Source organism: Limulus polyphemus, unplaced genomic scaffold (assembly GCF_000517525.1).
Source record: "Limulus polyphemus unplaced genomic scaffold, Limulus_polyphemus-2.1.2 Scaffold2532, whole genome shotgun sequence".
Lineage (NCBI taxonomy): Eukaryota > Metazoa > Arthropoda > Merostomata > Xiphosura > Limulidae > Limulus > Limulus polyphemus.
The window spans coordinates 25,123-41,315 of record NW_013668142.1 but is presented as its reverse complement, the minus strand read 5'-3'; the positions used below and the strand labels follow the sequence as shown (position 1 = coordinate 41,315).

General features: G+C 31.4%; 1 protein-coding gene across 3 annotated transcripts; it reads left to right on the top strand.

Moving 5' to 3' along the window:
* Positions 1-333: 333 nt before the first annotated feature.
* LOC106467224 (store-operated calcium entry-associated regulatory factor-like) lies at positions 334-15,911 on the top strand. 3 transcript variants are annotated; one of them, XM_022395358.1, is made up of 8 exons: positions 334-1,031; positions 1,684-1,868; positions 2,918-3,028; positions 7,558-7,649; positions 8,215-8,411; positions 12,211-12,268; positions 14,501-14,637; positions 15,206-15,911. In XM_022395358.1, the coding sequence occupies exons 1-8, from the start codon at positions 935-937 to the stop codon at positions 15,229-15,231; spliced, it is 903 nt and encodes a 300-aa protein (XP_022251066.1). In that variant the 5' UTR covers positions 334-934; the 3' UTR covers positions 15,232-15,911. The 3 variants fall into 3 exon arrangements, with proteins under 3 accessions (XP_022251066.1, XP_022251068.1, XP_013783007.1); XM_013927553.2 differs by having other exon boundaries at positions 341-1,031; positions 8,215-8,468; positions 12,169-12,268; XM_022395360.1 differs by lacking the exons at positions 14,501-14,637; positions 15,206-15,911 and adding an exon at positions 14,804-14,814 and having other exon boundaries at positions 336-1,031; positions 8,215-8,468; positions 12,169-12,289.
* Positions 15,912-16,193: the final 282 nt, after the last annotated feature.

The window sequence follows — 16,193 nt, the reverse complement described above, 5'->3', positions numbered from 1 at the left end:
ACCTTTTTTTTACGTGTAATAGAAATAATGAAGAAGAACCAATGTACTATTTTATCCCGTTTTTAAATACACCCGATGAATTAGTTAAAGTATGGTGGAAAGGGCTTCTTACACACGCTTCGACAGTTTCTTTCTCTCTATCTACAAATGTAACCTTTACTACTTACTAGAGCTTGTGAATTTCGCTCTTCTTATCTCTTTCTACATAACTCACCAGCGGCATGTCTGCGGACTTACAACGCTAGCAACTGGGTTTCGATACCAGTGGTGGGCAGAATACAACTAGCCTCTTGTGTACCTTTGCGCTTAACTACAAACAAACTCTTTACATAATAAAAGTAATATTGTTCGGAATCCCCATCACTGCGTCTGTAATTACGCCATCCATGGAATAGTCTGTTCTAGATTTTACCCTTTTTGTCATTTAATGTGAATCATATTTCTCTTCCTATTGTAAATGTTTTTAATATAGGCATGGTAAGGTGTGTACATAATGCTTTGGCATGGGTTTCTGAACCATAAAAAGTTAAACTTTAATTTAAAGGAAACCATGGTACTACTAGTATTATACTATAGTATTACTACTCGTAGTAGTAATAGTTGAACTCATCAATTTATATATATATAGTAGGACTAACGGGCCTAGGTCCATTCTTATTTGTACACGTATATTTTGCTCGTGTTGTTGCGTCATCCTAAGATATAATAAAGGACGTTAACAACCATTTGCACTTCATTACTGTTGTTAACTTGTTTAATTTTACTTGATAGTATAAAAAATTACGCAACCAGTTTATGTATTGTATTAAAATTAACAAATATAAAGGTGTGGATTTTGCTGTCGTTGACTTTACTGTTTACAACTTACAAGTCGTATTTTGAGAAACTCCGTTGTTCAGTGAGACTACAACGTACTACCCATCTCGTGTTCAAAATGAATTTCTTTCCCGTAGATATAGGAAGGTTCACTTGGTGTTTCTTGATTTTTGTTTCTTTTCTGTGGGTCACCAGTTTCTCAGCTCAAGGATGGGGTAAGTTATAAGAAGATTGGACTTTTCAGTATCTTGTTTATTACTATTAGTACTAGCGATGCTGTAACTGAAATGGTTAGCATTTTTTTAATGATAAATACACTTTTATTTTTAAGTTACAGCGATACACTATACAGGGAAAACATTTTCACTGTACTTCTACTTCTAGCAATATCTTATTCAATGCTAGCCAGGCCTACCAAGAGAACTATGTATTTTTTTAAAAAAATTAATATCTGTTACATACTAGGTACCAATCCTTTCCTTCACAATTCTTGGGGATCATGAGTTCTCAGCAGCCCTGATAGTAGAATGGTTATACATAGAAAGGACTAGTAAATAGTTTAGATGTAATTTTTTAGATCATTAATAACGGTTTTTTATACTGTATACTAATCTTGCAACATATAAAACTGTATTCTGAAATATCCTGAATTATACTTTTTAGTGTTATGAGCATTTTTAGAAATTCCTTTTTTCCCCAAAAGTTTTACTTTATGAACTCAAAAATAGGTATGTGTTATTATATTAACAAGAATATGATATGCTAGATTTCTACTTAATATGGTTCTATTGAAATAATCAGGAAAGTATTTTAGAATTATTAATAAAACCATGGAATGTTTACTTGTATCATTATGGTTTTGAGCAGGTAGTCATAAAGTGAAACTCAAAGATGTTGAAGTGTTAACACTTTACCATGGGAAGATGACCACTGGTCGACGATCTCCACCTGTACCTCAATTACAGTGTATTGGTGGATCAGCTGGTTGTTCAGCTTTTGTTCCTCAGGTTGTACAGTGTTACAACAAAGGCAGTGATGGGAACTCTGTTCAAGTAAATTATCTCCTTTTTCCTTAAAGATATCTAACTTTGCAGCTAATATATTTTAAATATTTTTTTGTTCATGCAGTAAAGAATGATTATTAATTCAGGGTATTTATCAATCTTTTTTTATTTTACAACATTAAACGTTGTAGTAAAAATAAAAGATTTAAAGAGCAAGTAAAATGTCACTCCATTTTGCTAGTATTGACAGAACATTATTTCTCGTTCTTCGTGTCCTTTGTTATTAATGCCTTATGCTTGCAATTTACAACTACAAGTTTTTAAGTATAATACAAAACACACACTCACAAATCTATAAAATATTTTTAATTGTCTGGAATTACGTTGCATATATTCTCTTTAAGGGTATAATAATATAAATATATATAGTTGATAGAGTCAGTGGATTTCAAATATTATTTTCACATTCAGATGTAAATTAGTCTTGTACTATTACAGATACAAAGTATATATTCAGATTTAGGTCATTAGGCTTAGTTTACAGGACATCGACTTCAAGGTAATAGTGTGAGCATTATATTTCTAAACAAACCTACTGTTTGAAGTTAAGTTGTGGAACAGCATACATGTGCTCTTCATTGTTCCTGAATATAATATGTTTCTGAAATTAAATTTCAAATATGATATTTCTGTATACCTTAGATTAAATTCTATTCAATAATGAAAAATATTATTAATAATATATATACGAGTTTGTTATGATAAGTGTCATTATTTTAATTTGACTTCAAAAATGTAAAAGAAGCCTTAAAAGTTGCCCTAAGTTAAACTTTTATAACTCAAAGAAATTGTGTAGGAATTCAAATAATCTATATCACTATGTTTGTTATATTAGTGTAATGCTTTTGTAAATATATAAACAGTTTGAATACTTTTTGTTTTGGTTTTCTCTCTCAGATAAATAGATAAAATGAGTGGAAAACATCATATTATCTTGTGAAAACATACTCCAGAATTGCAACTGATTTTCACAAAAACTAAAGAAAACACACATTTTTTGATTCAAAGTAAAAGTTAATTTCATCACCTTGTTTCAGTGGGAATGCAAGACAGATATGGACAGTTCTTTTAGGTTTGGAACAGTCGAGGTAGTTTGTGAAGGATATGATTACCCAGACGATCCATATATTCTTGTAGGCTCTTGTGGAGTAAGTTGTTTTTTTTAAATCATAGTTCATTACTTAGTGTTAAAATATACCGAAAGGTAATAAGATAATGTAACAACCCTTCTTATGCAACATTTTTGTACTTCTGATACAAATTTTTGTCATTTTCTGTAACATGTTATACATGAATGCAATACTTTTAATTCTGCAGTCTTGGTAGGTAATATAAGTTTGGGATGAAATTATTTAATGTACAAATTTTAAGAAGCTTATAATTTAAAAACTCTTAGTGCTTCAGAATTATTACAAAAAGTATATAATAGTTACAATAACATTACAAATACTTTCTTTAACTAAAAGTACTGCTTAAATTTCTAAATTACAATTATACAATTATTTAAATCTACACAAGTTCAACCTTTCATTAAAGAACATTTTTGCTTTACAAACATCTATATTGTGGCAGGGTACTATATACACAATATCTTAAGATTATTTTCTTGTTATTATATGTTTCAGGAATTAATTTGCAAATATTGTGAAACCCAAGACTGTTATTGTTTTTGTGTAAGTCATTAAAAAGTAGTTCGCAATCCAATTCCTCAATAATACACAATAGTCAAGCTTTATTACAAGTTTCAACTCTTTGGTACAAGTGTGTAGGTGTTATACTTGTAGACTACCATATGATGCAAAAGCCCTTTAAAAGTTAAAGATGTAATTTTATCTGACACTGCCTTAACAAGATGAATGAAAAAATAAAATTATTATTTTAGCAGTTTGGAAAGCAAAATCAGAGTTTGAAATTCTAATGGAACTATTTTCATTTACAGTTAAGGCCTTACTCTGATCATGTATTTTAAAACTCAAGTTATAATATGAAATTGTACATTGTGTTTTTTCAATACATATCAGCTACAAATATACATATAAAACCAACATAATGCTCAAAATCTAACTATTGTAATTAATTAATAAACAATACTTAATAAAAATTGAATAGATAAAATTACGTAAGTATAAAATACATATATCCAAAGATGTTTTAGATTGGCACAATATCATCACTGTAGGTCTTTGAAATAAAGCTAATTAAGCAGAGTACCAATGTCACTCTATAGAGAAACAAAATAATTTTTTGATTGCCTATTAAGTGGCTTTCTGCTTTTAGAAAAACAAACACTTGAGGATGCAGAATTTACACAAATCAATGTATTTGTGTTATGAAAAATCAACAAATCAAATGTATGAATATACCAGACAGTCTAAAATAAAACTGATACACGATATCAAACCATTAACCCTATCAGACTTGTATTTCATATTTTATTGTCCTGGGCTACCAGGCTAGCAATAATTTTGAACTCTTCATTAAAGTTAAATTATGAAAAATTCAATTTCACAGTCCTATAAATGTTGCTCTAAAAAATTATATTCATAATGGAACTTACTTGCATAAATACGAAATTATTACCTTGTTTTTTTTCATTTGCTAGTCTATAAACCCCTTCTATAAAGTTGTTTGCTATAAGTTCATTTAATTCAATAAATATTTTATCATATACTATTATATACCAAATCAAATGTGTTTCATTGTTTTTACTTATTGAATACAATTAGAATTGGAAGTTGAGGTCTTTAGAGCTGAGTGATTAAATCAATATAATCAATTACATCAATTATTGTCCTGTATAATTAGGATTAAGTTGATTAATGTTATGACAAAAATCATCAACTAATCAAAATTAGTGTTTTCAGTTATTGCTGTTTTCATTAATTCTAAATATTTATTAATTGAAAAATTGCCATTATGATGTTTTATTATATTATTATTATTTGAAGTCATTCTAGAAAGAAAAAAAGAGTAATTTAGATTTTTTTTTGTAGTTATGAGGTCAGTCAAATTGATCAACCTTATATAAAGTTAGGGTAGAGAAAATAACAAATAAAGTAGATAGTCTTACTAGAAAAAAAACGTTTTAAACTTATTTAGAAGGTTTTAGGGATTATGCAAATAAAATTTGAGATTTTTGAAATGAAGAAAAGAATTTTTAATCTTAATCAGAAACCACTTAGAACTCATACTAGTATATAGAAATACTATATATGTTCACGAACAAATCTTTAGTAAAAATACTTCATTAAAAAATCTGATTTTCTTGTGTACAAAAGACTTGTAATGTTCACTAAAAGTGCCAAATTTTGTGAAAATACACAAGATGTATTAAAAGTTATAATATAGGAACTCTAACAAGTGCAGAAAAGGCTCTGAATTCTTTGTGCTATTTTTTGAACATGATAAAACAAGAGAAGACAAGTTTAAAATTAGTGGGAACAAGCTAGGCTCTAGTTAAGATGGTTTAATTTCTCTAACAGGGTGATTGTCTTATGGAATGAGTTGCTGTTGGCAGTGGTGGAGACTGACACTTTACAAAAACTTAAAAGGGAATCGTTAATTTCCTGAAAAATAAAGGGTGGGATTAAGTTTTTACTTTTTTTATGGGTGAGGGTACAGGTACAGCTATGAAAGAACCAAATGTTTCCTTGCTGTTTGTATGCTGTTTTATATTAAGTACCTGAATTTTCATTCATAGGTACCATTTTCCAGGCTTCAGCTGTATACTAACAATGATTCTACATTGCAGATCATTAGTCAGATTTTTTAATAGATGCATATAGTTTGTAAGCATGCTAGAAAGAGTGCCGTGATGGACCAACAGTTATTCCTGGCTGAGGGAATATGAATATCAGGGTAATAAATATGAGTTTTCAGGGCTCAACATTAACTGTTGTTTTATTATTTGGGACAAGTAAAATTCTAATTCAAGCAAGTAGTTCCAAGCCCTTATAATCCTAGCCAGACAATTGAAGAAACTAAGTATTTGTTAGCTTGGTTTACTTTACACTATTAAGTAGTTATTTTATGTTTTTACTTAAAATGTTGGTAAAAATTCCTAAAGTACACAAAATATTTTTGGGGAGTTAATGTTTGTGTGCATTTCTCTGCACATCATTTGGTGCATCACTACTGTAACCTGTCAGCTTTTGAGCAAAATGCATTTTTTTTTAATCAGCATGCTGCGTTTATAAACACATAACAATACTTGGTTAGTCTTGGGTATCAGACATTGGTTCTGCAAGTTTAATTCATAGTGATTGTTGTAAATCATTTTGTTTTCAAATGATGTATTTAGTGATTGAAACATTAGATCTGAATAAATGCTTCAAAGTAATTTTCTTTGTCATTTTTTTATGTTGTGCCTTAGACAACTAAGAAGTTCTTTAGTTAAAACAAAAGTAAAATACTATTAAATTTTTTTAAATTGCTATGACATTATTATATAACAAAAAGAAATTGAGGATGTGTAGGGCAAGTACACATTAAATTTAAGTGGCATCTTCTTCCTCTACAGTGCAAGTTAGGTAACAAGTTAGTGACAAGCCTTAGCTTTGGATTCAGATTTGTATCTTGATTAAACTCATCTTGCGAACAGTATGGTGTATACTACTGCTGTTTAATTTTTTTTATTTATTTATTTATTGTGTGATATATTGATGCAAGTGACTTTTTTTGGTTGACAAAGACAATTTAGTAATTCTTGATTAATAAAATATATATATATATATATATATTATATCCATGTTAAATGTAGCTCTTCACATTAATTTACATATCAAAAAACTATGAAACAATTCAAACTAACAACAAATTACAAGTCGTTATTTTACTTTATAACTTCGAAAAGTTATGTCCAAGATGAAAACTGCATCTAGGCATCCTAATTATGTTCTAGATAAAGTAAATCTAAAACTGTGCCTTGTGTCATTGATGGCAATACTAAAAGGAGGCAAAGGGTGGCAGGTACCACTCCTGAAATTTGTATGCTTGCCATAAAGTATTAGTAAAAACATTCTGCAGCAAAAATAGTCGTTTTTTCTCGGAACCTCTTGTATGTTATATAGATTTCCTTCCATTTAAAAAAAAAAGTCCTTGTCCTCCAAGTCCATCTGTCTGTCACCCCCTTTTGCCTCTTCACATTCAGAATCCTTGAGTTTGTCATAAATGTCAGTGAATTCAAGATATATCTTGTAACCAGTTCTTAATTCTTTATGCACAGAATAACATAGAGATGAGTTTTTCTCTCCAACAACTGAATTTATTTTTGTTATAAAAGGTATATCTTAAAACATTTGTTGTTTAATCGGCTACTTTTTGCATAGGAATAATAAATCACTGCTTAATAAAGGTTTAATTACCCAACTTTTATAGTTTATTTATCCTAATATACACATTTTAAGGACAAGAGGTTGATATTGAGCAGAGATCTTCCTTTCCTTGATATTTTTATGATAAATCGGAGAGGGAGAAACAAAATAATATATTTATTTTCATCATAATATTTTATCTATTTTTATAAATAAATTATTTTATTCTTGTTTATTTTTTATATCTGTTAACATTGCCTTTGTAATTGTTGTATGATCAATACAGATGCTTTTAATTATGTTGTATTTTAATTATGTTATATAAAATATTCAAACAGTTACATATTTATTCTCCACCATCACAGCTGGAATATTCTATTGATCTTTCTGAAGAGGGCCTTCAGAAGAAAGGCAAACAAGGACAATATAACTATGGAGGATGGAACAGTCATAAAGGGTACTCTATAAGCTAGGAAGACATTATTGTTGTCATTCTGTCATGTAATGTTATAAACAATATGTAGTTTTATAAGATATAGCTGTAACAGCAGACAGTCTTTTCTCTAAAATATGTTTTTGTTTTATGTTCTGTACATTTCTATAAGTTAATAAAGTATCAATTGCAGTCAACTCGTACAGCTCATGATTTCATTCCAGACTAACAAGTACTGTTGTTTGTTAATGAATTCTATGTTCTTGAGATCATTGTGTATTTGGGATGCTATAGTTCTACTTTGTGACACAGAACATCATGAGTTTCAGTCTCTACTTGTATCTTTAAATCAGCAGGATCCATTTTATTCTTGTTATACATAAGCTTCAACGTACACTCAAACTGTATAAGTTTTACTTATGTTTACCATGGATTTATAAAGAACATGGATATCAAAGGATTTTAAGTTTTTAGGAGTATCTCTACTTTGAATTAGATAATCTCATATATTATATCCATATATATTGTACATCTGTTAATGAGTACAAGGATTATTCCATCTACTTTGAGTGTTTTTTTTTTTTTTTAGCCATTCCTACCAGCAAACTTATAACGAGCTTCATCAGCGAGGAGGTATAAGTGATATTATTTTAGTGATCATTATTGGCATAATTATTTACGCTATCTACAGAACTTGTATACAGACACAACAGTTTAGTTCAACCAATGATGATTATCCAGGTTACGATAGCCGAAACTCGGGAGGTAATGCAGGATTAGGTGGAGGTTATTCTTCTGCCCCACCACCACCAGGGTTCCGATCTGAGTTCTATACAGATGCAAGTAAGTGTTTTTACAAGTGGTAATTTTTCAGGAGTGACAGTTTGTTATCATGTTAAAATAAATTTTGTTTTTATATATAACAGCAGTGTTTCTGAGACAAAACAAATGTATAATTCACCTGCTGACTCCATTAAGTTTAAAAGACCACTGTAAGTGAGAGTTTGACTAATAGTTATATGCATGCAGAAGGTTACATAAAAGTTGATTGTTGTTTGCTATTTATTATTTTGGAGTAGGAGCTGAAGGGCCTTCTATCAACTTGTTTGTCAGGTTTCTTGAAAAAATGTTGTCAAAAGAACTTTTATTTTTTACAAGTTTTAGGATCAAACATAACAAAATGATAATTTTGAAGTTCAGAAAAGCTACATGCTTCTCACCACAACTGATAGCTGGTCCTTCTTGCCACTGCCGAAAATATTTTTACACATGCATCAAGTCTTAATCAAAATTCCTACCCCTACATGTATTAATGTGTACTGCCCTTTTCATGTAAAATGGTATTAGACTATATCCCTCCATCATCACTAACAAAGGCTCATTCTTTTCTCAGCACTGTCAGTGAGTTAGTAGTGTATTTTTCAGTATGAATTACAGAATGTTTGTGCTTATTCTTTGACACTTTTACTTACCATTTGAAGTTTTCTTCTTTTCTTGTCTTCCTTTTTTTGATTTTTTGAAAGAAAATTAAAATTTTTAAAACATTTCAGTTCGAACTTCTGATTTGAATTATTAGTTTTTCTTTCGTTACTTTGATTTCTTACTTTAATCATATTCCAGAGTTTGTAATATGATTTATTTAACAGGAATATTCCTCATTGTTATTCACCCAATACACTAGATTCAATGATTAATCAAAATCTTTGCTATTATGTCAGTGATTAGACCTACTTAATTATTAAGAAAAAAACAGTTTTGTGGACAAGCTAGACTATTAATTCACATACCCTTTGTTTTTCATACCTCCCAAGTCCTCGCACTCAATAACTGGAGTTATCATATACTTTTTCATAGCAACTGGCAGCACTTTGATGGCCAGCAATGTTATCACTGTTGTGCACCAGGTGATTGGTTCCATTCTAATCTCAGATCCAGGACTTCTGACCTCCTGCTTCAGCTGCAGATGTCTTATCTTTTGTTGATTTTGCCTAGTTGTTCCTACAACCTATTTTGCTTCATATTCTTTCCTTTTCAATGAGGAATGGGTTACCCTCACCTTCATCTTTTGTTACATTGTTTACAAGGATACGAGTCATCCTTTCTCTTTTGTTAGTGGCTTTTACTGAATCTCGGACTACCTTGCTGCATGAGCCTTCTCCTTTTTCTGACTATTTTTTTTTTCCCTCTTCCCAGGTATTCCTGTTCATGCTGATACTGTGTTGTCTCAATTTCATAACAAACTCCATCTATTTCATCTTCCAATACCCCAAGAATGTTGTTTTGTCATGTACAGTCACAATTTTTTTTTTTTTTTTCATTTTGCTTCAGTACCTTAAATCTCTTCTTTAAGCTTGGAGATCTCTTTCTTCTCCTTGCTTGTATCTCTCTCTCTCATCCTCAATCTGCTAGACTTCATTTACTTCACCTTATTTCAGAGGCTCTACATTGCAACCTTCCTGACAATTTCACTGGGAACAATTGAACTTACCTATTCTTTGCCTTGATTTATTCTTTTGAAGTGTCCCAGGTAATTTGATTCCATTCTTTCTGAGATTGACTTGGTTGGGATGCTTTATTTCCTAGACCTGCTTGTGGCACCCTTCCTTTCTGATGAGGTTTTGGGGGAGTGCCTTATACATTGAAAATTTGAGCTGAGGCAACTCATCAGCAGTTATCTGTATTCACTTTTCTTTCCCAGTTGCTGAATCTAGGGTGGGGTGGTTCCAACAGTTTTCTCATTCACAGGAACTTCCTATAGTCACCCCTCTTCTGCTCCTCATCATATTAGTACTTTCTGATGTCGCCCTCCCTCTTGGAGGGCTGGCCATCATGGATTGTGGAAGTGAGTTGTTTCTGCAGCCACCTCTCAGCTCTCCCACTCTGTGCACCTGTAGGCTCAATTTGCTTTTTCTGTCTTTTCACACTACCTTCTCTTTCCACCCCCTTCAGATTCCTTGCAACTTAAACAGCTAGAGGAGATTGTGTCTTCTCTCCAAGTTATCAGTGCCATGGAATAGGTCTTTGACCCTACCCTGAGGTTTTACTCCTTCCATTTTCTTGTCATTTCTCAGTTCCAGATGTGTGGTTTTCTCACTCTATGGTGGGTGTTTTCTCCTGGACTATTGATGAGCATGGATGATATTTTGGCTGCATATTTATGGTAACTCATTGCATAGTCTAGCAGCGTGAGACCTTGTGCTGGTATGATGCTTCCTGTTCAGTGAAGCACCTCTCCAACATACTATCCTATGCAAAATTTGTTCCATTTTCTTATAGTGGAGTAAAGGGAGAAGCTTTGCTTCCCTAGTCCAAGTTGCTGGAGAGGTTGATATGGAGAGTTCTCCTTTAAATTGGGAAATGTAAATGGTATGAGACCAACTAGATGCACCCCCTCAATCAGTAGTAGGACTGGGTTATTTACATGAAAATGTAGTACAGGCCAACTCTACACTAAGAATTGAACTATTCCCAGTGGTTATGCCAGCCAGATAGATCTTGTGTTCTCCATGGAATGCAGGTCTGGGATGATTCCTCTCTGCACCTGCTTATTCTGGTAAGTATTTCAAGTAAGTATCTCTCTAATACTGTCTGGCTTGACTTATTGCCCTAGCCACACTACACATTTGTGTTCTGCCGACCCCGAGATATGCAGGTCAGTCAAGCAGTCTTTACATTCCATCTAGTTATGCAACACTTTAGTACTGCACAGGAGATTCTTTTGACAGTAGCTTTTGCTCTACCATCACTGTTGGGCAAAGAGTATTCCCTGAATGAAACTGATTTGGTTTCCCACTGAGTGATACTCGGTGAACTAGTGGTTGACACACTTCATGAGTTTTCCATTCCTAATGCTATATATTATCAAAAAAGAAGCTAATCTTTTCAATTTTATTTACATACACTGGTTCCTCCACCATCTTATCAATGTTGGATTCCAGAAATCACTTCTGTGGAGAAGTGAGGTATCATCTTGGAAGTTAACATTTTCCGTACCTGAAAATGAATTTCAGATAAATACTCACCTCTTCAAAGAACCTCCCACCCTTCCTCCATAGAATGAACCTTTGTTGATACATGAGGTGCACATGAAGTCTACTGCAACTGGGAAGATGTGCTGCCCTCCTGTTGGTCTAATGCTGATTGAGTCATAGATTAGCACAGTAAGTGTTAATACATGTAGGGATTAGAGTTTTGTTCAAGACTTGGAACGTGTGAAAAAATTCTTTTTTTGCAGTGGTGCAAGATTATAGCTTTCAGTTCAGTGTAAAGATAAGTATCTGTCTGACATGCATATTCAGGTAAGGAAAATGGTAACTTATAACTTATGAATAACATTGAAAAACATTTTGTTGTTGTTGTTGTTTTGAACTTTCTGTATTTTCTTTTGATTTATGTAATAATATATATCTACATTTGTGATGCATAAATATGATATAAATACAGTAATCCAATATTTCACATGTTTTGAATACATTTTTGGACTTTTTTAAAAGCTAGTTCTCTGTCTGTTAAAGTTGAAGTATCCTTTTCTTAACTTACTCAGGTTGTGAACAAAATACAAGAAGATCTGCTGGTGGTGGTGGAGGTTTTTGGACAGGAGCTTTAACTGGTGGTCTACTGGGTTATTTGTTTGGAAACAGAAAGTAAGTTAATTCATCTGCTTTGTGACATCTTTATTACTTGTATTCTTAGAACTCATTGTTTTATTTTATGTGGTCAACCTGATTAAAGACATACATTTCTATGTTAATTATAAATACTCAATCAAGATCTAAAATGGGTTGATTAACTTAATTGTTATTTTAGTTATTTAACTGATTGTTATTTTCTAAAGGCTTCATAATTATATTTCTCAAGTTAATGGATGCACATGTGAAAAAGGCAAATGATGTACTAAGTATTTTGATGGTGTATCAGAATGATTTAGTTATTGTTCAAACGTTGTCTGAGAAAATAATTATGAAAACACATAGATGATATGCATACAGGAGTCACAAACAATGAATTATGGCAACTAGATGGTGAAGTTATTAATGGTACTTTAGTGCAAAACATTATTACAGAAAATACAAAAAAGATTGAATAAGTTTTAATATATTAGTATTTTTTGTATGAGCTCTTTCATTTACACAGAGCATTACATTGTTTTCATGCTACCATACAGTTTATCAATATTCAAGTTTGGAATATTGATCTAAACATCTCCCATCACTTCAGCCAAATTCTTTGGTCACTTTTTTACATTCATACCTTTTACACAATCCTATACAGCCTCACGAATGTTCATACCAGGTTTATGTGTGGGCCTGGCCATGATTGTGATGTTACATTGGCATCTTTGCCATCATGATGATATTTTAGCACATTTTCTGTATGCTTGGGATCATTGTCTTGCTGGAAAATCAATCTCTGCCTGATGAGCTATGTTCTTGAAAATGTAGAATGAGGAACTAGAGTTGGTCTGTACTTGTCTACACTAAAGGTGCGATCAATTTTATGTCGATCTCCAACACCATTGGCTGAAATATAGCCCAAGATTATACTGATCCCCCACCATGCCTTTCTATCAGTTTTGCACATTGACTATGATACAGTTATTATCCTGTGTGCTATTGTCCAAACTGTATTCATCTGTAAAGGCACTTGTCTTAAAGTTTAGATATTTCACTGCACGTATTCCAATACCCATTTTAACCTCTTTTTTTTTTCTCCTGATCTCAGCAACAGTTTTCAAGCAGCCACTAGCCCATTAAAGCCACATAATGCAAATGTGTGTGTCTTATTGTTCTCAAGATAACATTCATATCTCTATTTTATTACAAGTTACAGCTCTTACAGTAAGGAAGATTATTTTTGAGAACAGATACGATGTTTCAATCACTGGTGCGATCATTCTCAAGTTCACAAATTTTAATGGTAAAGAAGGTTTTAGTATTTAAATCAGTATTCCTCATTGTAAAAGCTATAACTTGTAATAAAGTAATACTTAATCAGTATGTAAACTCAAAACAAAACAATTCATTTGTATCTTTATTTACATCACTTTAGAGAATTTTAGCTTTCTGCCTAGCTCTTATTACTAACAGCACCAGTTTCAGAGACTTGCATACAACTCCAATTGAAACCAGGATTCTTGCCACTATTTTTTGCCTGAAGTATCTTAGTTTCGTATATATTTTATTATGGAAAATATATTGTTACGACATCGGGGGTGGCGTGACGCTAGTATCACGCCACAAGCTTCTCGAACATTCATGTCCCTTTCTGAAATATCGGGAGTTTACTAGATCTCGGTATTCTTTTATATATAAGACGGTCACAACGTGATGCGGACAGAGATAATATTGTTGAGCATGTGAGAAGTTCGTTGTGAATTATAGCATTTGTTATAGAGCGACTGTTGAAATTAAGTGTATCGCAAAATTGTATTCAGAAAGAATAAACCAGTTTTATTTAAGAAAGGAATTGTATTGGTAAAGTTTCTTCGGTAAAAATTTTTATGGAAAATTAACGAACGAACGGAGACGTAACAATATTTAGAATGTTTACCATGATTCTAGATACAGACTATTTTAAACACAATTTCATAAAATCCATTTCAAATGCATATAAGCTTGAAAATCATCACTCATTGATAGTGTTGGTGAGAAATTGTTTTTCTTTGAGTGTTCTTAAGCAGCTGAATATAGTTACTTTGGTTGTTGTTATATTTTAATAAGCTTATATATTATTTTGTCTTAATTTACACTCCAATATACAAAAAGTGTGTTATAAAATCATTATACAATGAAAAAAAGTTATGAGAGAATTTAAGTAATTCAGAATGTAACAATGAAAAAATGCTACTTCTCTTTAAGTCTTATGTTTTCTTTAAGTCGAGGTTGGGCAGCATCAGGCTACACACATAGAGAAAGGCCATCTTATGGCTGGAGTGGTGGTGGTAGTGGTGAATGGTTCAGTGGAGGAAGTGGATTTGACTCATCTGGCTCCAGCAGTACTCGTACAGCCTCAGGTAGCACAAAATATTTTACTATTCTTAATTTATCATGTTATGAGTAGTATTATGTTTATTTAAAAATTAGAATTACATACATTTTCTAGTTTAAGAAACTGACCTGCTAATTCAGTGAACTGTAACCTTTAATGTGCTGCAAGCCACATTCAAAATTGAAAACCAGCCAATATGACTAGGTTATAAGCTGTTCTTTTGGTGGATATGTAAAACCACCTAAGAAGATGACCAAAAAACTCTAGTATGTAACATCATAGCTATTGTTTTGGCATAAAGTACAATTTCATATATGAATGAATAATTGACTATTTTATTTTAAGCGTTAGCTTCATTTACAACATGTTGCCTACAAGCCATGTGTTGAAGAAATCTTTATTATTTGTCCATTTAATGAAATGACAAATTTCTTTAATACAAGAAATGAAAAAGGCAACTGGATAATGTTCATACACAAAAGATTTCTATTTTGACAACTCATATGCAAATTATATATACAGAAGAGTTTTCTTTGAATTAGTAAACTTGAGATCGAGAGGTGTGCTTAGTGTGATTTTTCTTCATGTATTAGGTTTTGGAGGAACAAGGAGGAGATAGTGTTAATATCCACTTACAGACTTTTGGAGGTCTCATTTTTGTCAGTAAGAAAATTCATTGTTCTTGAACATAATATCAAGCAAGATATTCTTTAATATTTTGGGCAAAACATTTCATTGCAAATAAAACTTGCAATACTAGTTTTATATGAATAAAAGAACAAGATGATGCATTTTTTGAAATAAGATATGAAATTAAAAAAAAACTGGATAACTTATTTTCCTTTGATTGCTCTGATTCTCATAATCCTCTGTTGTATGTAAAATCTCATTCACATATATATATTTCAGAAGTATGATTTTTTTAAGGTTTACTTTAAGTAGGCTAATTATAATTATCAAATATTGTTAAATGTGTGCATAAAAGTATGACATAGTTGGTAATACTTGTATTCAGATAGTATTAGTTTCGACTTTAGTATTGTAAATGCATATTAAATTTTAACCAATATTGAATTTACTTATTGTGATGTAACGTCTTCTGTCAGTTTGTTATAGTATTTTTTAATGCTTGAGTTTTTCTGTGCAGCTTTTGGTTTGCATATAAATATGATGCAAAGAATACATATTCATATGGGCTAAAATCTTATTCATAAAGCAGTGTTGTACTAATCTTTGGAACAATAGTTTATTTGCTTGAAAGTTCCACTCCCATAGTAATTGAATAATGATATTCAAAACCATACAGAATCAACTTTAGTTTTTTGTTGTTTTTTTCTGATCATAGCAATTGAGTTCAGTTTTTTTTTCCTTTTGAATTGTATTTGTGATAAATCAAGTCATAAAATTAGTTAGTTTACTGTATAATTTGAAGAATAAATCCTGATTTCAGTACACGAGTATCTGTCTCATCTTTTACATTTGTTCATATCATATTTGACCAAAACTATTCAAGAGTTTTTGCATCTCAGATCCAACTCAACCAATAATACATTTTGACCCAATATTTTGGTATTGGAATTC